Here is a 23,997-nt window from a genome sequence, read left to right on the forward strand (position 1 = left end):
AACATGAGACCGCCCGTCGAAGGGGGTCAAATGGGGTTATGAATACAAAAATAAATCGAAACTCATAGAAGGAAAAATCCTGTCACGACAATTTCATGCCGGAAAAATCGAATTCGATCATAATAACAATCTGTGAAAATCACAACATGAGACCGCCCGTCGAAGGGGGTCAAATGGGGTTATGAATACAAAAATAAATCGAAACTCATAGAAGGAAAAATCCTGTCACAACAATTTTATGCTGGAAAAATCGATTCCTATCATAATAACAATCTGTGGGAATCACAACATGAGACCGCCCGTCGAAGGGGGTCAAATGGGGTTATGAATACAAAAATAAATCGAAACTCATAGAAGGAAAAATCCTGTCACGACAATTTCATGCCGGAAAAATCGAATTCGATCATAATAATGATCTGTGGAAATCACAACATGAGACCGCCCGTCGAAGGGGGTCAAATGGGGTTATGAATACAAAAATAAATCGAAACTCATAGAAGGAAAAATCCTGTCACGACAATTTCATGCCGGAAAAATCGAATTCGATCATAATAATGATCTGTGGAAATCACAACATGAGACCGCCCGTCGAAGGGGGTCAAATGGGGTTATGAATACAAAAATAAATCGAAACTCATAGAAGGAAAAATCCTGTCACAACAATTTTATGCTGGAAAAATCGATTCCTATCATAATAACAATCTGTGGGAATCATAACATGAGACCGCCCGTCGAAGGGGGTCAAATGGGGTTATGAATACAAAAATAAATCGAAACTCATAGAAGGAAAAATCCTGTCACGACAATTTCATGCCGGAAAAATCGAATTCGATCATAATAATGATCTGTGGAAATCACAACATGAGACCGCCCGTCGAAGGGGGTCAAATGGGGTTATGAATACAAAAATAAATCGAAACTCATAGAAGGAAAAATCCTGTCACGACAATTTCATGCCGGAAAAATCGAATTCAATCATAATAACAATCTGTGGAAATCACAACATGAGACCGCCCGTCGAAGGGGGTCAAATGGGGTTATGAATACAAAAATAAATCGAAACTCATAGAAGGAAAAATCCTGTCACAACAATTTTATGCTGGAAAAATCGATTCCTATCATAATAACAATCTGTGGGAATCATAACATGAGACCGCCCGTCGAAGGAGGTCAAATGGGGTTATGAATGAAAAATAAATCGAAACTCATAGAAGTCACAATAATTCTGCGAAAATCACAAGATGAGATCGGTCGTTCAAATTGGTCAAGTGAAGATATAAATTCAATAATAAATTGAAAATCCTGGAAGGAAAAATCTTGTAAACATATATGCATTACAAAAATTGAATTCAATAATGGTATTATACTGTGAGAAGCAGAACATTATTCCGGGCTTCGAAGGGGGTTACATAGAGACTTGAGAAAAAGAAAAATTCTATCAATAAAATGCAGAGTTAGAAAAACCAAATAAAAATATAAACATGTTATTGAATGCAACAGATGTAGGGTTGTCAAATACTGAAATGAAATGAATCATTGATCAGATATTATTCGAAATTTTTTTTGACAGAAGTCTTGTCTCTTTGATTCGTGAAATAGTAGACCTAATGAGTTCAAAAAAAATTCAGTTTCAAAAACTTTGAATCAATATAATCTACACAGTTCACACATTCCATTTATTGTTTTCTCTGTGATTTTCAATCCATAATTTATATCAAAAATTGTTAAAAGGCATTTTTTATGTATATATCTCAGACAAGTTCTACACTTGAATGAAAACTGTATGTCGCTAACGATTTGTCCACAGAAAAGACAGATATTGTGCATTTGTTTACTGTTTTTCAGTAGAAGCAGTTTCAGATCATTGCGGAATACTGAAGCATCAAAATATTCTAATAAACTTTTTTGCTTCGCAATTTTCATGAAAAAATATATGACATATACACCACAATTGAAGCTGTCCTTTTGTATCACATGTACCAATGTATTATAAGTCCAATTTTGACTTTCTAGTTGTTTTAATCTAAGAAAATATTTAAATCGTTCTAACAATTCGTCTCCAAGTAATATTTCCTTTCCCAACGGATCTATGACAGTTATTAATTTTTCGGAAAAAGATACTTTCAATAAAATAAAGTGTTGGTGATTCGCAACTGGAAATATAACTGTATTTTTATGAAAATTTACAGAGTCTAAAAATTTTTTTGTCAGTACTTCTTCACCAAAAATTATTGACGATTTGGCTACTGAAATTATCTGGTATCTCTGTTCCGAATTAAAAATATGCAAACAATGATCCACTATGAAACTACTTAGCCATTTTCTTCCGTTAAGAGTTAAATAGTCTTCTACTAATATCTCTTTTATTGAAAAATCAATTTTCGAAATAGATGTTACTATGTAGCCACGATTGTCGCCAAGTTGTTTATAATAATTTATATCGGATACAAGTCCGTTTTCCAAAAAACTAACTGGTTTCGTGGTAGTCCATTTTTTCTCGGTGGGTAATAAATTCCTTTCCGGCAATACCAGTTGAGGTAACATATGAAAATAATAAAAATCCTTCAACTTTAAAAACATCATTTCCCAGAAGTGTGTTGATCTATAAACTCTCACGATTTTTATTTTAGTGAAAGTGAAGATTACCAAATCACACCATGATCTATCTGTTATTTCCAGAAGACCTTGAATTTGATAGTGGTAGTTATGCTCAGACTTTATAGATGAATTATTTTCCAAAAAATCAAATTTATGGATATAAGGGTCAACATTTCGCGAATTATAGGGACACTTCACTTCTATAATACCATCTGTATCAATAAGCCCGTCTGGAGAACCAGCTATGAACGGATATTTTCTATGGATAATGAGTCCAGATGGTAGATATGTCGAGTTGGTCTCTTTTATATAGAGAGCAATTGCCTTTTGTTCATATTCAATGCCGTGTTTTGTTGCCGCTGTATTTATTTGTTTTCCAGATTTTATGTCTGATATCATATTTGGGTATGATAATATATTTCTAAGTTTGCAAATTCGACCGAAATTGGAAGCGGTTAACCGTATTTTTCGTTCTTCAAACCATTGTGGACATAATCTCTGAGTTCGTGTCATTTTTTCCAGTTGTTTCATCTGAACTTCCGACAAAGATAGGTTTCTCAAAAATTTTTCACACTTTGTATACAAATTTTCAGGAATATTTTCTTCTTTATTAAATGAAATATTGAGCTCACATATTTTACATATAAAATTTATTGAAGAATATGACCGGTCTCCTTCTGAGTTATCACATAATTGATGAATCCAACGCTCACATTGATCGCATTTCACCCAAGAAGTTTTTTCCTCAAGCATTCCGTGGCCGCAGTATGCACACTGAGCTAATTCTTGATCATCTTCCGGAAATAATACACTCTGTTCATTACTTTGACTACTAGTCTGATTTCTTAAAAATCTAGCATCAAAGTGAGTAGTACTACTTTTTTTAGATTTGCGCATCCAACTCTCTCGAGATCCTTTCTCTTGAGCCCAATCCTTGTATTTTGTTAATCGAGACTTTTCAATTCCTAAATCGCATTCAATTTTCAATGATAAAATGTCCTCTCTCAACTTCCTAATGAATTGCGAGCACTTTAAATTTTTTCGAGATTCGAGTTTGTTATACTTCAGTGTCCCAAAATAATTTTCCACAATTGAATTACTGACTGATTTCCTATCAAACAATAATAATCCGCTCCATAAAGGACAAAATGGCAAATATTTGGTGATAATTATATTGAAAAATTCTTTATTATAATATATGTTTTTCTCTTTAAATAGTGTTTCTTCGACAATAATTGTTTCGATTTTTTTCAAAAATCTAATATAAAAAGGACTGGAACTGTAAATACTTTCATTTTTATTTTCTTTTTCGGTATATTCAGTATTTACTCTAAAGCCGTCGTCTTTTAATGTCTCTTGAAATGTTTCTACTGCGTATTCAACTTTTTCTCTAGCCAGTTGTGTCAGTTTCCTAAGAGCACATTCCGTTTTTTCGTTGCGGTATTCATAATTCAAAAGTATGAAAATATTTTCGACGAATGTGTCAAATTTATCAATTTCTTTGATTAAAATGGCAGATGCGATAATATCTTTTAAAATATATCTTTGGTCTATATTTATGCATAGGTCATTCACATCCTTGGAAACCATTTTCATGAAATGAGCACAGCATAGGTAGATTCCCACCAAGCAATGATTTTCCAGACTGGTGAAACCTTTTTCTATTAACACATAGCATTTATGTAGATACTCTTTCAAAGTACATCTGTTGAATGCTTTACAAATTGCATGTATATTAGCGAATGAAAAGTCTGTTACAACACCTGAAAATGCTGGCCAGTACCTGTTGTCTTCGCAAAAATATCTAAAGTCATTCAACAATTTGAAAATAGAATTTGAATCGTGTGTCGAAGAAATCATAGAAAATATGGGATATATTCTTTTAGGTTTCTCAATCTTGATTACCGCTGTATACAAATAAACCGTTTTAGAATTTGATGTTGGTTTCCTTACGACTCCCCCTGTTGCATCAAAATAAATGATTCCTAACGATTTTTTATTCTGTGCTTTTAAAACACTCAACTGTTCAACGCTATAAATTTTTACGCTGAACGGGAGACATATCTCTTTAATATACTCTGGGTGATCATTCTGCATTAATATTAAATCAAAGAGATCGTCTTTGTCACGATCCAAATGTGCCATTGCTTGGGACCTTATCTTCCTCAAGGTTGAATCAGATTTGATTTGTTGCAGATTTTTACCTTTATTTAAAATATTTTCGTTAGCTTTCAGAAAGGTTTTTTTTTTGTAAGAGAATGACTTTTCATTCAATAATCTCTTCTTTATCAATCGTCTTTCCACCCCTTTCACGTGATTGGTTAAATGAAATGGATGGTTGTAATTTGAAGATGTACTAAACACTTGAACAGTTCTATCAATAATATTCAATCTGAATTTTTTACATCCATAATTATTATGTTTACAAATACCATATACGTTAATGATATTATTTTTCTTGAGATATTTAATGTATTTGAACGCTATAATGCAAACATTGTTCACATATTTAGCAATTCGATTTCGAAATACATATGGATAATATTTTACATCTAATCTTCCATCGGTAAATATCTTTCTCCAGATTTTTTCCTCAACCACAAATACTCCTTCTAGAAAATTGCAGCTTTTATAAGCCGTTTTAACCGATTTCCCGATGATATTAATTGAACTTATGGGTAAAATTTCAGAGCAGTTCCTGGGACTGGATAAATTCAATAGTTCTTCTGGAATTTCAAAATTATCCGGTGAAACGTTTTTATGATTTCCATCTATAGCTTTTGCTCCGGGCATTACCTCGGTACAATTCTCTGAACTTCCCGAGTTTTCCATTTCTGAACGCTGACTCTGTTGAACAATGTCACAGTTTGTAATCGGTACCTTGATTTCCCCTTCGACGGTACAATCTACTGAATATTTCAGTTCTTTCTTTGGAGTAGAACAGTATTCAATCGAAACATCATTAAACTGATTATCGTCCATTATATTACAATTACCGCAATTTTCATCCAAAATTCTTTTTTTTAATATTTTCCACATGTAATTAATTCTTTTTCTATTTTTAATCGAATTTTTCATACCAAATTTTTTACATAGTATAGCGTAAACAGAAACATCACTTCGATATGAACTACACAATTCAACTGGATCAATGTTCATTGAAAATAGCATTTTCTTCAAATTATCTTCATTCAAGGTACTACAAACTTTCGTGGTGGGAACATGAGAATTCATAAAATTCCTCATAAAATAATTTCTGAAATTGTTATTATCATTTACAATTCTCTGAATTCGACTACAAACGCCAAATGATGTTCCTTTCAGAGAATCAGCAATTTCTCGACAAATATCTTTTTCAACTATATTTAGGTTATATGAAGGAATTTTGTCTTTTAAGGCTATTGATATAGCTTCGAAAGCCTTTTCAACGGGAAGGTAACGTTTCTTCATAATAAAAGAGTAAAGAACCAACAATTAAAATTTGAAACACAGAAAATAAAATCTAGTAAAACAGCGTGAACAAGAATAAATTCAAATACAATCCAACAAAGCTCTCTAAGGCAAACGCACGGCAAGTATCATAAGTTGATCGCTGGTAGAAAGCCAATAAAATTTGCGTTCGGTTAACGCGATATAAGGTAGGACGCGTATCTCATGGGACTAGAAATAGTGCCAATATCTCACTTAATTCACATGATAGACAAATAATTCTGAGAATGAAACTTGTTTTAAATTTTCTTCTCTCCAATTTTTATTTGAAACATTTTTTCCTAAATACCTCTTTTCTTGTAATAGTACAATACAATATCATTTATATCCCCATTTCATCCCCTTCGACGGCCTGTCTCATCTTGTGATTCTCACAGATGATTATTATGATCGAATTCAATTTTTTCTACGTGAAATTATTGTGACAGGATTTTTCCTTCTATGAGTTTCGATTTATTTTTGTATTCATAACCCCATTTGACCCCCTTCGACGGGCGGTCTCATATTGTGATTTCCACAGATTGTTATTATGATCGAAATGGATTTTTCCAGCATGGAATTGTTGTGACAGGATGTTTCCTTCTATGAGTTTCGATTTATTTTTGTATTCATAACCCCATTTGTCCCCCTTCGACGGGCGGTCTCATGTTGTGATTTCCACAGATTGTTATCATGATCGAATTGGATTTTTTCAGCATGAAATTGTTGTGACAGGATTTTTCCTTCTATGAGTTTCGATTTATTTTTGTATTCATAACCTCATTTGACCCCCTTCGATGGGCGGTCTCATGTTGTAATTTCCACAGATTGTTATTATGATCGGATTCGGTTTTTCCAGTATGAAATTGTCGTGACAGGATTTTTCCTTCTATGAGTTTCGATTTATTTTTGTATTCATAACCCCATTTGACCCCCTTCGACGGGCGGTCTCATGTTGTGATTTTCACAGATTGTTACTATCATCGAAATGGATTTTTCCAGCATAAAATTGTTGTGACAGGATTTTTCCTTCTATGAGTTTCGATTTATTTTTGTATTCATAACCCCATTTGACCCCCTTCGACGGGCGGTCTCATATTGTGATTTTCACAGATTGTTATTATGATAGGAATCGATTTTTCCAGCATGAAATTGTTGTGACAGGATTTTTCCTTCTATGAGTTTCGATTTATTTTTGTATTCATAACCCCATTTGACCCCCTTCGACGGGCGGTCTCATGTTGTGATTTCCACAGATTGTTACTATGATCGAATTGGATTTTTCCAGCATGAAATTGTTGTGACAGGATTTTTCCTTCTATGAGTTTCGATTTATTTTTGTATTCATAACCCCATGTGACCCCCTTCGACGGGCGGTCTCATGTTGTGATTTTCACAGATTGTTATTATGATCGAATTGGATTTTTTCAGCATGAAATTGTTGTGACAGGATTTTTCCTTCTATGAGTTTCGATTTATTTTTGTATTCATAACCCCATTTGACCCCCTTCGACGGGCGGTCTCATGTTGTGATTTTCACAGATTGTTATTATGATCGAATTGGATTTTTCCAGCATGAAATTGTTGTGACAGGATTTTTCCTTCTATGAGTTTCGATTTATTTTTGTATTCATAACCCCATTTGACCCCCTTCGACGGGCGGTCTCATATTGTGATTTTCACAGATTGTTATTATGATAGGAATCGATTTTTCCAGCATGAAATTGTTGTGACAGGATTTTTCCTTCTATGAGTTTCGATTTATTTTTGTATTCATAACCCCATGTGACCCCCTTCGACGGGCGGTCTCATGTTGTGATTTTCACAGATTGTTATTATGATCGAATTGGATTTTTTCAGCATGAAATTGTTGTGACAGGATTTTTCCTTCTATGAGTTTCGATTTATTTTTGTATTCATAACCCCATTTGACCCCCTTCGACGGGCGGTCTCATATTGTGATTTTCACAGATTGTTATTATGATAGGAATCGATTTTTCCAGCATGAAATTGTTGTGACAGGATTTTTCCTTCTATGAGTTTCGATTTATTTTTGTATTCATAACCCCATTTGACCCCCTTCGACGGGCGGTCTCATGTTGTGATTTCCACAGATTGTTACTATGATCGAATTGGATTTTTCCAGCATGAAATTGTTGTGACAGGATTTTTCCTTCTATGAGTTTCGATTTATTTTTGTATTCATAACCCCATGTGACCCCCTTCGACGGGCGGTCTCATGTTGTGATTTTCACAGATTGTTATTATGATCGAATTGGATTTTTTCAGCATGAAATTGTTGTGACAGGATTTTTCCTTCTATGAGTTTCGATTTATTTTTGTATTCATAACCCCATTTGACCCCCTTCGACGGGCGGTCTCATGTTGTGATTTTCACAGATTGTTATTATGATCGAATTGGATTTTTCCAGCATGAAATTGTTGTGACAGGATTTTTCCTTCTATGAGTTTCGATTTATTTTTGTATTCATAACCCCATTTGACCCCCTTCGACGGGCGGTCTCATGTTGTGATTTCCACAGATTGTTATTATGATCGGATTCGGTTTTTCCAGTATGAAATTGTCGTGATAGGATTTTTCCTTCTATGAGTTTCGATTTATTTTTGTATTCATAACCTCATTTGACCCCCTTCGACGGGCGGTCTCATGTTGTGATTTCCACAGATTGTTATTATGATCGGATTTGGTTTTTCCAGTATGAAATTGTCGTGACAGGATTTTTCCTTCTATGAGTTTCGATTTATTTTTGTATTCATAACCCCATTTGACCCCCTTCGACGGGCGGTCTCATGTTGTGATTTCCACAGATTGTTATTATGATCGAATTGGATTTTTTCAGCATGAAATTGTCGTGACAGGATTTTTCCTTCTATGAGTTTCGATTTATTTTTGTATTCATAACCCCATTTGACCCCCTTCGACGGGCGGTCTCATATTGTGATTTCCACAGATTGTTATTATGATCGGATTCGGTTTTTCCAGTATGAAATTGTCGTGATAGGATTTTTCCTTCTATGAGTTTCGATTTATTTTTGTATTCATAACCCCATTCTACCCCCTTCGACGGGCGGTCTCATGTTGTGATTTCCACAGATTGTTATTATGATTGAATTCGATTTTTTCAATATGAAATTATTTTGACAGGATATTTTCTTCCATGAGTTTCAAATTATTTTTGTATTTGTATCCCTGGGCGGTTTTGCTTCTCACAGTTACATACATACATAGTTAAAAAAACTTGTACTCTAATCGAAGAGTCCAAGACCCATATCATCGTCAGACTCTTCAGGTTCTTCTTCCTTCTTCTTTTCCTCCTTGGCAGGCTCAGCAGCAGCAGCTGCCGCAGCTGGAGCTGCAGCACCTCCTGCCGAGGGTGCACTTCCTACTCCAGACCCAATGTTGGTGATCAGTTCCCTGACGTTGATTCCTTCTAGAGCTTTCGCAAAAAGACCAGGCCAGTATGGTTCTACGTCAACATTGGCTGCTTTGAGGATGGTCTGGATTTTCTCACCAGTTACGGCAATATCATCATCAACCAGAATTAGGGCTGAGTAGACACAAGCAAGTTCGGCGTTGGAAGTCATTTTTCTAATTAGTGCAAGTCGCCGTTTGGCCTTAGCTCAATGAGAACAAGCACACGTTTCAACTGATTGAAGGAAAAGTATAATATCATTTTCAAAATCGATGTTTCTAACATAAAATTATGGTGAAAGGATTTTTCCTTTTATGACTTTCGATTCAGTTTTTTGAATTTTATCCCCATTTGACAGGCTTTTTTCTTCTAGGAGTTTCGATTACTTTTTATAGGTATGTCTCCATGTGACCCCCTTCAATTATTTCACTATTTGAGCCCTTCTAACTGCTGGTCTCATCTACTACGTCTGATAACAAAACATGTTTTCAGTGATAGATAATTTCTTACAAATGTACTCATCCCCTATTTATAATTTTTTTTCATTCTGCTTTTTTAGTAGGCACATTCGAAAGAGTTGCCCGAGGTGTTCGTTCAGCGATAATAATAGAGCTCCTAATCATTTTTCATCTTTTTAATGTTTATTTCTCAGTAATAATTTTTCGACGTACGTCTATGTGCGCTCGGGTGTTTTCGGGATTTTGGCTGCTACCTTTTAGCTGCCAAGTTCACACCGGTGAGAACGAACAGGAAAGAATTAACGGATTTCACATGTCCTTTTCTATGAAGAGAGTCAATAGGAATCACCTTGGAATTCGGAATAACAACACAATCTGTTCAAATTTCTACGAATAATTTATTAAAAAATCGAAAATTAGAATGTATTCTCCATGGCAATGCCGCTACTTCGACGAGGTAAAACTCGAGGTTGAAATTCATGTGTGTATACTTGAACAAGGTCACATGCATCGATTTGCCGAAATGAAATGTTTATGTCAAACTGACCTTAGTTGAAATTTGTATACTGTTTATTTTAGCAAAGGTCGTCCAAATTAATTTTTATTCATATACAGGGTGTGCACATTGTTCAAACTGCAGTGCGTTCGTTAAAAGTTCTGAGATCTCAGCAGGGCATTCGACTGTGTTGATCATAATATCCGCCTGAGTAAGCAATACAGTTATGGTATAAGGGGTATACCATTGGGATGGGTAACGGATTATCTTAATCACAGAAAATTAACAATGTAACTTCCAGCATGGCCCTCTACGAATTAGGAGTACCTCAAGGGTCGATATTGGGACCTTTATTGTTTGTATTGTACATAAATGATTTGGAGTATGCAACGCCCGGAACATTCATAACAATGTATGCAGATTATACGTCGATTATAATCTCTGACAAATCAGATTCATTTGTTTGAAGATGGTTGACAATGTTTCGTGGGGTATTTCATCAGTTCAGACTTCCATTGTCTAATATAATGTAAATTGATTTGATAACCCTGAAAAAAAACGAAAAATCAAAAAGGATTTTTTGTTGATAATATTTTAAATTTTTTCAGCTTTTATTAATATTTCAATTCTTGTTTGTTTGGTTGTTGTTGTATGTTGTAATTTCAGTTTTTGTTTAATAAAACTATTATTTTCAGTTAATCTTTTTAATTTTTCGATTTTTTTCAGGGCTATCAAATCAATTTATATTATATTAGACCAGGGGTCTCCAAACTTTAAAGCCTTCGGACCATAATGATATTTTCAGTTTGTTCCAAGGGCCAATTTCTGCCCTTAACTATATTTCTAGACTAGGATAGTCGCAAAGTGCGTGACCTAAGCAAACTTACGCTTTTTTTGCATTTCAATTATTATTGTGTATTGTGACACTTGACGACATCTAGTGGCGAGTAGTGGTACTATGTACTATCTTTTTCCAGCTACCCGCTACGTGGCATTAGGCGTAATTAAATATTTGGAATTACTGCGTTGTTTCGAGAAAGTTCTGGTTCTAGCTAGTGTATTCCGATCACCTCGAGATGGCAGTAACAATTGCATATAAAAAGGCTAGCGGCGCAACTGCGAGTTAGTCTGCGTAGGAAAGGCGAAGGAAGCGAAACTGTCTATTGTGAAATAAAGTAACACCCGTCAATAAAAGTATTTTGATTGGACTTATTGTTTTTATGTGTGATTTTTTAGTATGGAAAAGAAGCGAAAAATCGACAGTGAATGCAGAACGTTCCAAGAAAAATGGAACTTTCAGTATTTTGTGATTGAGTCCAGTAATAAGGCGCTATGTTTAATTTGTAATGAAACCATAGCTGTTCTCAAAGGCTATAACATTAAACGACACTATGAATTGAAACATCTTCAAAGTCACTCCAAGTATACAGGAAGTTTGCGGAAGGAAAAATTTGAAGCTTTGAAACGCGGATTTACCGAAAAGGTAAATTTATTTAAAAGTGTCAGTTTGTCAGCAAACACCGTGGCTCGGAGGGTGCAAGACATCGCAGAAAATATATCACCTCAACTGTCTGACAAAAATGGACATCATGAGTGGTTTTCTCTAGCATTGGATGAGTCAACGGATGTGTCAGATACTACTCAGGTGTTGATTTTTATTCGCGGAGTAGATAAAAGCTATGAAGTGTATGAAGAACTTCTTGATATTGATAGTATTCACGGCACGACAACTGGGGCAGATATTTTTAAGGGAGTTGAAAATGCCATTAATAAAAAGAATCATAAGCTAACCTAAATAATGTACAACAAAGTGGGGAAACCTGTAAGAAATCAAATTCTTGTATAGGTTGAGAAGATGCAGGGTGATATGTATAAATAGTAGATATGATACATAAGCATTATTCCAAGTATCTAGAAGTGATGCGTGAAAATAAATTTAAAAAAATACATTAAAAATACAAGAAAAACGTACACTTGAGGTAAAAATGAAAAATATAACTAGTGTTTTATAGAGTAATTTTCACATATTAACACATGCGTGGACAGAGCAATATATCTCAGAAAATATATATATATATATATATATATATATATATATATATATATATATATATATATATATATATATCATGGAATGGGTTTATAATAAGAAGAGAAGAATTTTTTTGTTATTGAGAAATTAAATACTGAACGTTTTATTTAAAAAAAAAACAGAAAATTTGCTGTCGTTCATGTTAATTAGGAAATCAACAACAAATAATATCAGTGGAAACAAAATCAACGGATAAACTGTTCAAAGTGACCTCTACCTAGTTTCATACAATATTACAGTCTACTCTCCTGGTGGATAGTCTGCTTGATGCCCTCGACAGAAGAAACGTTGATCTGCAAGCGTAGGCAGATGACCTTGTCATCCTAGCAAGGTCCACGACGGGAAGGGTAGCTTGTAATATCCTCCAAAGCGCGTTGGACGTTGTTCACAGTTGGTGCCTGAGGGAGCAGAAGTCTGTCAACCCCAGCAAAACTGTGTTAATCCTCTTCACCAAGAGAAGGAAATTGGACGATCTAACGCCACCTTCCCTCAATGGTGTGGTCATTCCATTTGGAACGAAGGTGAAATATCTTGGCGTTGTCCTTGATAAAAGACTCACCTGGAACGCTCACTTGTAAAAAGTTTTACACAAAGCCAGACTGTCTCTATGGACATGTCGAAGGATTTGAGGTAAAACTTGGGGTTTAGGTCCCAAACAAATCTATTGGATTTATGTGATGATTGTCAGACTAATGATCACTTATGGTGTAATTGCTTGGTGGCCGAAGGCTTTACAGAAAACGGCCCAAGCGAAGCTCTCTGGCTCACAGAGACAGGCATGTCTGGCTATCATTGGTGCCATCAGTACCACACCGTCAGCGGCCATGGAGATCCTTCTAGATCTACCTCCTCTCCACATTTTTCAGGAAAGAGAGGCTAGATAGACTGTATACAGACTTGCGCTGCACATTGCCAATTGCACAAATCAATTCAATGCAGAGTGCAACAGACTGTTGGTTGACATTGGAAGTCACAGCATTCTGGAAATAACATCTGACTTTATGCCTCCAACTGTCAACTACGAACTGCCTTATAAAGTACTATTCCCGAGTAGAGAGGACTGGATCCTGCGGGAGAAGGAAATATTAAGAGCAGATAGTTGTTGGTTAACAGATGGTCAAAAACACCTTTCGGTTCTGGTGCAGGTGTTTTCAGTCTCATACCCAGGACAGAGTTATCTACCTGCCTAGAAACATATGCGACTGTATTTCAAGCTGAAATTTACGCTATTGAATTGTGTGCAAAGAGATTGGATAAATCCAACATCACCTCACAAGTCAATAAAAATATTCTCGGACAGTCAACGTCTAAATTGGTAGCAAACTGCCAAAAAAGACTCTCCTCGATAGGAAGACTAAACAGATTGTCTCTGGTCTGGATTCCTGGCCATACTAGCCTGGAAGGCAATGCAGCTGCTGACTCTCTTGCAAAGGAGGGTGCTGCAAGCGGCTTTACTGGACCAGAACCTGTCATTGGAATCGCTTTGGGCTTTGCCAAACAAACACTGAACACCTGGATGGCAAGAAGATTTATGGACTTATGGCAGAATCTTCCAGGATTGGCTCACTCCAAGGCGTGTATTCACCCTTCGAAGCTTGATTCCAAACAGTTGTTGAACTACAGTAGGGATGAACTACGATGTCTAACAAGCCTTCTTACAGGTCACTGTCATTTGAATCATCATATGCAGAGACTTGGACTGTCGGAAGACAGTTTGTGTCGCCTCTGCCTGGAAAATGATGAAACTGCAGAGCATATACTTTATGCCTGCCCCGCAGGGGTCAGAATCAGGTTCTTTGAGTTCGGCAGATCCGTACTCTCACTATCAGACCTGAAAGACCACTTACCATACAAACTAATCGGCTTCGTTAAGAAGCTGGGTTTATACACCTATTCACACTCGGACATAGTGTGAATAGGTGTGAGCCACAATAAACCCTTATGGGTTGCGGTGGAGGGTCGAATAGACCCACTCACTTTAGACCTACCCACCTACCCACTCTCGAAAGCGTTCCGTACTTTATTCGAGATATCTGGAGTCAGCGATCGGCATTCCCGGACAATTCTCTGTCGCAGGTCTTCTAGGTTTGTAGGCTTAGTAGAGTACACTTTCGACTTCAGTCGACTTCAGGTTTCCCCACAGAAAGAAGTCCATCGGTGTGAGATCAGGTGATCTAGCTGGCCACTCCACTAGACCCCTTTTGCCGATCCAATGCATTGGAGAACGTACGTCCAAAAACTATCTCACCCGAACATCAAATTGTGGGGGTGCACCATCCTGCTGGAGTGTTATTTCATTTTCTACTGAATTGTCATCATTTTCTAAAATTTATGTAATCATAGGATCTACACAGTCTTGTAAAAGATTTAAGTATGTGTCTCCATTGAGATAACCTTTGATGAAGAATGGTCCAAACAAGAATGCCGGCCCAGACATTCCATTTTTGTGGAGTTTGTGAATGTGTTTCCATCACCAAATGAGGATTCACATCACTCCAGTAACGACAGTTATGTCTATTCACTTCACCATTCAACATGAAAAAAATTTCTTCGTCTGTAAAACATGTATTCTATAATAGGTTGGGGTTATTGGTCAATTTCTCGCTGAATACTTCACAAAACTGAAGTCGACGATCAGGATCATCATTGTTTAATTCCTGAACTGGCCTTATTTTGATAGGATAGAATTTGTAGGCTTTCAAAATCCGAAAAACACTAGTAGCTGATACACCTGACGCTCCATTTGCATGTCCTTTAACTGCAACTTCAACTCCGTTATTTCTGACAGGACGGGATATTTCATGTATTCTGTTGTAAACAGAGCAAGAAGTTCGCAACTTCTCCATTAACTGTTGAACGTATTGATAGTTCACGTTGTGGTCTGGATAATTCGTATTATAACTTTTTGCAGCAGCTTTAGCACATTCATTATTTCGATAATAGGTTGCAACAATTTCTATTCTCTCTTCAGTAGAAGGAAGCATCTAATGGCATCGTCTAAAATCATCGAATAATTGTGCCAATTCCCTTCTTCCGAAATGAAATTGTAGGGTATGTCTTTGTTCAAATACAAGACTTTACAGTTTGTAATCGCCGAAAAATATTAAAATGAAAACAAAAAGACAGAATATTCGATACACACTGGTGACATAATAAATGTGATAATCTTCCGTCTTTGGAATGCGCCTAATAATAATGTAATAAAACCCATCGGATACCCACAAAGCGTTGTATCGAGGTCATCAAAACAACTGCGTTTCAACTGGCACAGATTCCGCTCGGATGTCACATGTTTTGTTGACCTAAACCTACCTACTACGATTGTATTCCAAATTCCGAAATCAAACAAGAGTTTCCATTATTTACATCCTCTCGTAGTTGAAACCGAAACTGCAAGTGAGATGAACAATTGCTTGTGCTACTTTAATTCAGGTTACGTATCCGTGGTGAATGTTGTTGAAGTTGCGAAACAGCGCGCAACCTGTCTTGAGGTCGATTATGTAGTTACCTTTCTCTTGCACCACGCTCGAATAAAAGTTTTTGTAGATTCCGTTTCGAATTTATTCAGGTATTTGAGGTGAAACAACTACTTTCCGAGCTAGTACCGGCGACATTATGGTAATCTGACGAATACTGACCTTTTTGTCACCGTTAAAGCCGAGGTCACTTCTAGAAGAGAAATAAATGACCCACAATAAATTTTAATGGGATCTATTTAGTTGGAAATGTTTCTTTTTCTACGGGATCTTGATATATTAATAGTAATAATAGTGTGTCTTTATTCTGTCAATCTAGGATACATATAGATTTGTTTACATTTGGAACATTAATGATCCTAGGGCTGACGTCAAAGGCGAACTTCAAATCAATAATTCAAAATTACTGATTTGTTTAACCACTTAACCTCACACAAGCTCAACATTATGGAATATGCCTAAAATACAGAATTTGAAAAAAAAACAATAACAACTTAGAGATCTGAAATGTATTATTTGGTTTATTGGTTCTACAAAACATTCTTATAGTAGTAATCAAAACTGATCACATTAATTTTTTTTGTTTTCGTTTGGAATATCGGTGTACACGTAGCCAATTTGGTAACTGAAGGATGGTGAATTGGTGGTGTTAAAATATCTTTGAATCGAATTGATTGTACGAACATCGGTTCGAAATTAAATTTTTTCATATAAGTAAATCGAAATTTTAGTTATGATTATTCTGTGAAAGCAGGGACCGTACACTGAATCACAATTGCAATTCGCAAATTGAACATTATCGAGACTTTTTTTCTAAAGTGAACAAAAAAATCGTAAATTTGTTTAATATACTTCATGGGACAAGTCGGAATAATGGGAATCGATGAAGGTTTCAAAAATGATGAAGAATGGTGGATTTACGCGAGACGCATATTATGGAGCCCATTATTATGATATTAAAAAATCGGTTCACTTTTAGAGATTTACAGAAAAAACGAAATATTTGATTTTGATTTTTACTTAGGATCTGATTTACTGCACTTTGTCATTGCAACTAATTGTAGAAATATGAATCCTAATTATTTTATATTCATTTTTTGCATATTATTGACTTATTGTTCAATTCATTTCATCATTCATTTTCTTTTCAGATGACAACAATTTGTTTATTTCACAAAATGTCGTCTTTATATTTTTGAATTTATCATTGTTTATATGCACCTTCATTCTGAATTTCTTACCCTAGAGACAATTGGCGTCAATGGGAAATGTTCCTAAATTTGGTTTATTACAGCAAATGCAAGTTTGAACAGAATAAAGTTGAGTTTAATTGATGAGTTTTTCAAATTCACTTCGAAAAGTATTCAAATTGATATTTCAAATGTTGGGTTTTGATTTTTAAATGGATTTGTTTCTAATTCACATATTGTCAACAGTGCCTATATCAAGTTGAAATAATTTATACGTACCTAAATCAACAATTAGGCCAAAATATAAATTATAGTTCAATACCACCTCCACTAGCCACATAAACAACAGTTGTTTTGTTAATAGAGGAAGATAGGTTAGGTGCACAAAATGTAATATGTCACAGAATGTCTTGGAACTAGGAACATAAGTAAACAGAACAGCACGCCTCTGAAATACTGTCATCTTTGTTTGTCTCATACAGGTAACAGATTCATTGTCCTTTATTAGCTATAACCGATGTTGCCAAATGGTGAAATAGAAACGAATCCATTTAAATGTTGAATGCATTATTTCATTCCTCTTTTTTAAGTGTTTAAATAATTTTTTAAAGAAAAAGGTTGAAATGATAAGTTTAAAATGCGTTGCTTTAGAGCTCTTTTATGAAAACCACTTGATTTTCGTCAGGAGGAACATTCCCCATTGAGTGGCGCCGTGTACAATGATTTCGTTGTCACCCGGTATACAATGAATATATATATATTTACGTACCTACCAGCTATTATATATCAAAAATAGAATTATGCAAAAATAAGATAAATACTAAATATTCTGGCAATATCTTGAATTTATTGGAGCCTCTGGAGTTATGCTGCAGGTTTTTCCGGGTTTTCCTGCAGCTGAAAAAGCAAATGCGCCACTGGAATCAGTCAAGTCGCCCCGGAGCGTCAATTAATTTTTGTTGTTGTATCATAATTTGTATTACCGTGTCGAGAATCACACGTTAAAAAGTAAGACCTCGTTAATCCTTAGCTCGCACAAGTTTCGACTTCTGAGGGTTGTCGGTTGCGACAGCTGGTTAACGGAAAATCATGTTTCCACGAGATTAAATTTTGATATACATTCTTCATTGAAGAATTAAATTACAGAACTTTGTACCTTTCCTAATTGAATAACAATTTGAAGTATACCTAAATATTCAGAAATTTTATATTTCACCTCTTTAGATATGCATAGTTTGGTTGAGGCCTATTTATCAAAAGCTTAACTTGGAAGTCCCAACTAATCTCTTGTAAGTGTTAGATATTTATAATTTGTGCAAGTTCCAATGAGTCATAAAACTAATCAGTAATATGTTGGAAATTAAAAAGCCATTAAACATTCATTTCCTGAGTACTGAAAAATGTTTACTTAACGCGATTGAACTTATCGCAAGACTATCTCTCAGGTTATGAACAGAGGAATTTAAAAATTACTAGCCTATCACTGAGCATTTTTATCACTTTATAGTCTAGGTCACAAGATCCTTTCTTTGGAACTTCTGTTCAAGTGTACCGAAAATTATGATCCAGGGCTTATTCTATTCGGAATGACCTCTAGCAACTATTAGAAAAAGTTAAAGGGGGGCTCGAAAAAATTGCAAAAGTTATAAACAATTTAGTAAAAAAAGGGGGGTTTGGTTTTTTGTTCGCAAATATTTCGGAAAATATTAAAGATATCCAAACTTTGAAGAAAAATCCATAAAGAGGAAATTTCCTAAAAAAAAGTCCCACTTCCCGGAACTCTATCACCAATATTTATAATTTTAATTTAGAGGTGAAAATAGCTCTAAAAGCAGGCAATGCTCGTTCTCCATGCGCTGGCCAATACGGACCTTTGAACAATAAAAATTATTTAAGCCCATTAAATATCATTATTGAGAAGAAAATTCGCATACCTTCTAGACACTTGAATAAACGAAAATCCATGAAAAAAAAATTTCCGTGATTATTTTGTTAGATATACTTTAGTTAATTAACTGATTTTTACAAGTTTTAAATTTATATAAAAACCCTGATAATTTTAAAACTAAAAAACTCAAATTTTGTTAACTTCTTGGAGGTTTTTTTGAAAGACTTCAAAGAAGATTTCTGTTCAAAAAATTAAAAAGATTTGATTTTCCATTTTGTTATTGATAATCAAAGATGTTAAAAAGTGAAAAATTCAATTAAAGCAATGAAAAATATTTTTTTAATATTCAAATTTATTCGTATTCTTATTGTTTAAAGTGACATAAAAATCATTTGTCATAATTTTTAGCTCTATTTGTTTGAAAAATTGTTGTGAATAAATGTATTGTTTATAATATATTTGAAAATTTTGGAGGAATGTTTTTAAGTGAATATTATGATTTTTAAAAACAAAATCGTTTCTTAAAAAATTGTTTTGCTCAAAAACGCATTTGTTGAATTACACATTTTTTCCTACTAAATATGAATATCACGGGACAATTTTTTTAAATCATAATTTCTGTTTCTCTTTGATATTCTGAATTTGTTCAAAATTATATTTCATTCATTTATTTAATAAACAATTTATTTTAAACAAATTAGTTTTTACGATATATATTTTTTTAAATATTACCAATAAAACAAAAACAACCATGTCACTTTGTGTCTAAAAAAAATATTCAAAATTTGTAAAAAATAAAGAATTTTTTTTACACAAAAAGTGACACATGGTTGTTTTTGTTGTAGTATAAAAAATATATATATATATATATATATATATATATATATATATATATATATATATATATATATATTGTTCAAAACAAATTATTCAATAAATAAATAAATAAAATATAAATAGAAAAAAAACTTTTGCAATTTTTTCGAGACCCTCTTGAAATTTTTCAAAAAGTCATCTCGAATCAAATTAGCCCTGGATCATAATTTTCAGTGCGCCCTTGGACAGAAGTTCCATAAAAAGGATCTTGTGACCCAGACTAAAAAGTAGATATTTACAAACTCGCTAATAAAATGTGACATGCGTTAAATTGTCAGCTTTAACAGTTTACATCTGAAAAACAAATCCATTTGAGTAAAAAAAATTCTTGTTTCTATAACGTATAGTTTAAAATTTCATTTAACCTCCAGATCGACAGTTTATTATTTATATTGCCTGCACAATACAGTACTTAGCTAAAGACATAATAACCATACGAAGAGTTATAAAGACTTGTGGTAACATTTGAAAACAGTGTATGGAGAAATAAGTTTTTCAAATTTTTCTCCATTGGGAGGAAGATGCTTCAATTTTTGATAGTGAACTGAGTGCCGCGACGATTTTCATGATAATTCAGAAATTAACGATAAATCCCTTTGTTCGTTTTAGCCAGACAGATTTCAAAGAATCATGATTGTGTGCAAAATGAGGAAAATACACGGAATTTCGTAATTGCAGAGTGCATGATCCTAAATCTCTGGGAAATCCCTTTATCAACACTGACGAAATGCCCATACCCCACATAGGTATGAACGACAGATAAGAGCTGAAAACTTTGCAGACAGTTTCACAAAGGAAATCCATATATACGTCAATGCAAGTTGCGGTAAAATTTCAACTCATTCGCTCTGACGTCATAGGCAAAGGTTGCTATCAATTTCGAGAAACTACAAAACAAAGGAAATACCGAATCTGGTGTGCTCCTTTGTACTGGAATAACAAAGCATCGAAAATCGGCCGTGAAGTGCACCTTGTTTATTCGAGTGACGTCGCAAACGCAAGGATGCAATTACCAAATTGTACTTGGAGGGAGACGTTATGTTCCGTTCATGCGCGCCTCCACAAATCGACAACTCTTGATAATGGTGTAACGTTGCCGGCACGACGATATATACTATTTTCTGAATGGGGGATTGTAAACAGACATTATTTCCAAGTTGCATATTAGATGAATGTTTCCTTGAAATGTGAAAGAATACCCGGACTGATCCTAAGCAATAAGTATATAAATAACAAAAGAATGGCCCAAATTCAAAGACATATGAATAACATGCCACCTACCGGCTATTCTCAGGCACTCTCAGATAAGAAAAATCATTTTTATAATATTCAAAATATTTTAGGTAGCTCTATCTTTATATCGGACTTTGTAGGTACCTATTTGTTTTGTCGGTAACAACTCAGTTGATTTATTAGCATCTCACACTTCTATAAATCTTCAATAGGATAGAATTCACTGAATTTATGAGCGACATCGAGGATTAAGTTTAAATTATCCAAAATAAAATGCGGATTTGCGGATATGTTCACGCATATGGATAATGATCGAAACATGGCAACACTGGCCCAGTCGCCCAAAGGAATTTCAAATCGTATTTTCGGTTGTTATTGAACTAATTCAAAGTGGCTAACTGGCGCATTGTGCGTGAGTTCATTCCTACGCATCAAAAATTGTTTACCAACGAGATTCAAACGCCGGAGTATTCCGTTATACTACAACGCATTATCTACAAAGAGAAGATAACTTTTCCGGTTTCTCTGGTTTGGAGCAGTATAAAGTTGATTTCAGAAACAATGACTAAACTTATGCAGAAAACGCTTACCTCGATTCCTACAGGCTGGATTCTTATGATAACCTCATCAGTTTCGGCATAATGTTTGCAGACCTCTCCGCAGATCTCTCTGCCATTGTGAGTCACAAAACATTTCTGTCCACCCACAAGTTCAACGCCCAGTACAGACTGAAAACCGGGGCCGATGAGATCCTGTTCGTAGAATTCGGCAGTTGTTCTTCCCAAATTTCCTTGTCGCGAGTCGAAACGAACAGTATATCTGGTATTCGGCGTCAAATTGATGGAGTTGTTGTTTTCGGAAACATTTGCCGGCGTTTTCACGGCCTGAATAACTCCGGAATAAAACTTCCCGTCCTCGCCGGGAGCACAGACACGAGTTCCTATGATGGAACGTTTCGCCAAACGCTTACCGGTAGACATTATAAAACTTGGCAAACAACAAAAATAACAAGAGTTCAGATGAACTTCTCACAACACAACGTCATCCGTGAAGTGAAGTCTCCTCGCTAACAATCGGCGCTGCTGATAATCGAAACACTTTACAGAACCATCTAATAATATTTTGTGATCGTAAGAAATGCACATACTTATTAACAGATTAAAAGTAGCCTACTTACAGAGAATGCTGCGTCACCGTAAACAGTTCAGCGACGACTAACTGCCGGCCGGCCTTACTAGAGTGACAACAGCTGATTTGGGTGGGACACGATACTTACACCGGCTCTTTGTTTAGAACCGAGCGACGAGTGAGATAGCGCATTGTCGTTGATCGGATGGGCTTCGCCGGCCGGGACCCAGCTGATGATAACAACAAAGCCACGTGACCGAAGAAGGAGCTGGGCGATTGGCTTGCGACTGACCTAGTTTGAGCTATTGGCTAACTCGTGGAGAGAGAAAGGTCATCCAGTTGGCTTTAGGCTCGTTTCACCAGCAAGATTTTTCTATTTGTTGCATTATTTCAATTTCAAAACAATTGATGGTGAAAATATGGCAGTTTGACAATTTGAATTAATATATTATAGGAGATAAACAGATCAATAGCCATGACACAAACTCCGAACACATACTAGATTAAAAGTTATATCAAATAGGTGTGATGGGGTCTGAATCAGTTCATGAAATTGCCTCATTTATATATACAGTGTCACCATTAAAGTGCGCACCATATGGGAAACTTTTTTTTCGAAAAGTTTCAATGAAGTTTAACTTCGGCACTTGTTTGTGCTATAAATTTAACTTAAAATGATGCGGCCAACTGCGACCCACTAACGTTGAGTGTTTGTCAAATTCAACTTTTTTTTTAATTGAAAAAGTATTTCTAGATCGAATTTAACAAAAAGTTACTTGAAACAGTTGTGTCTACATCAATTTTATATCCATATGCCAAATTTTATGCAACTAGGATAAAGTGATTGAAACTTTGCACCAGTCATGTTAAAAATTTTATAGCACATTTTTAATTTCTCTCTAAAAATGTCCGTATAAGTAAAAATTTATCAGAAAAGTTAAACTCCATGATGAGTTTGTTATATATACATGAATTGATGGCAATTAACCGAACTTGTTTTTTAACCCATTAAGGCCCAGAACTATTTTTTTCCAAAATTGGTTATTCTGATAATTTTTTCAGTTCAAGGAACGTCAGAAATGACTCAGAAATATACTTTAAAGAATGCTATCTTTTTGGTTTTTGAGTTTTGAGGTGGGTCGTTAATGACCCCTTGGACTTAGGAGTGCAATAAATGTACACTTGAGATATAAGGTGGTTCATTAACTTTATATTATTTGAAATTAACTATGATACGTTTGAAAGCATTTATCATGTAGCGGAACTTCACAAGCATCACAAGACTTGTTGGTCTTATTTTTGCATAACACATATCGGAGTCTTCTTTGTCCAGTTAAGATTATGTGTCGTCCGCTTGCAATTTTTTGGTACTGAATGCTTGCCCTCTTCGGTCCTGGACATGTGCGTCGTTTTCCGTATTTCAGTAAGAGTGCTTGTGTAAGTAAGATTGTCTTCACTGTATCCATACTCACACGCTAAAAGCCATGCATTTGTGACACATACATCGAACATCCAAAAAATTAGCGGAATGTACCACTTTCTGCCTCTAAATGCAATTCGGTAATTTGAGACGTGATTATCCAGCTGATCCACTCCCCCCATGAAAGTATTATACCTATTTACAACGTAAGGCTGTGATATGTTGACTTCAGATCTTTCT

At 35.0% G+C, this 23,997-nt stretch overlaps 2 protein-coding genes across 2 annotated transcripts in view; both read right to left on the minus strand.

Annotated features, from left to right (window-relative positions):
* Glut4EF (Glucose transporter 4 enhancer factor) overlaps positions 1-22,494 on the minus strand; it is a 183,370-nt gene extending 160,876 nt beyond the window's left edge. The window contains exon 1 of the mRNA XM_074185883.1: positions 21,800-22,494. Within this exon, the coding sequence (XP_074041984.1) occupies positions 21,800-22,189 (390 nt within the window). The 5' untranslated portion in view covers positions 22,190-22,494. The remainder of the gene's footprint in view (positions 1-21,799) is intronic.
* LOC111505518 (large ribosomal subunit protein P1-like) lies at positions 9,326-9,754 on the minus strand. The gene has a single exon (XM_074185886.1). The coding sequence runs from the start codon at positions 9,670-9,672 to the stop codon at positions 9,334-9,336; it is 339 nt and encodes a 112-aa protein (XP_074041987.1). The 5' UTR covers positions 9,673-9,754; the 3' UTR covers positions 9,326-9,333.
* Positions 22,495-23,997: the final 1,503 nt, after the last annotated feature.

Source organism: Leptinotarsa decemlineata, unplaced genomic scaffold, assembly GCF_025532065.1.
Source record: "Leptinotarsa decemlineata unplaced genomic scaffold, Ldec_3_MD MMD2_tig00078363_RagTag_RagTag, whole genome shotgun sequence".
Classification (NCBI taxonomy): Eukaryota; Metazoa; Arthropoda; class Insecta; order Coleoptera; family Chrysomelidae; genus Leptinotarsa; species Leptinotarsa decemlineata.

What these genes read in the sequence shown, in the direction of transcription:
- LOC111505518 (XM_074185886.1), bottom strand. Translation starts at nt 9,672, where the DNA reads ATGACTTCCAACGCCGAACTTGCTTGTGTCTACTCAGCCCTAATTCTG.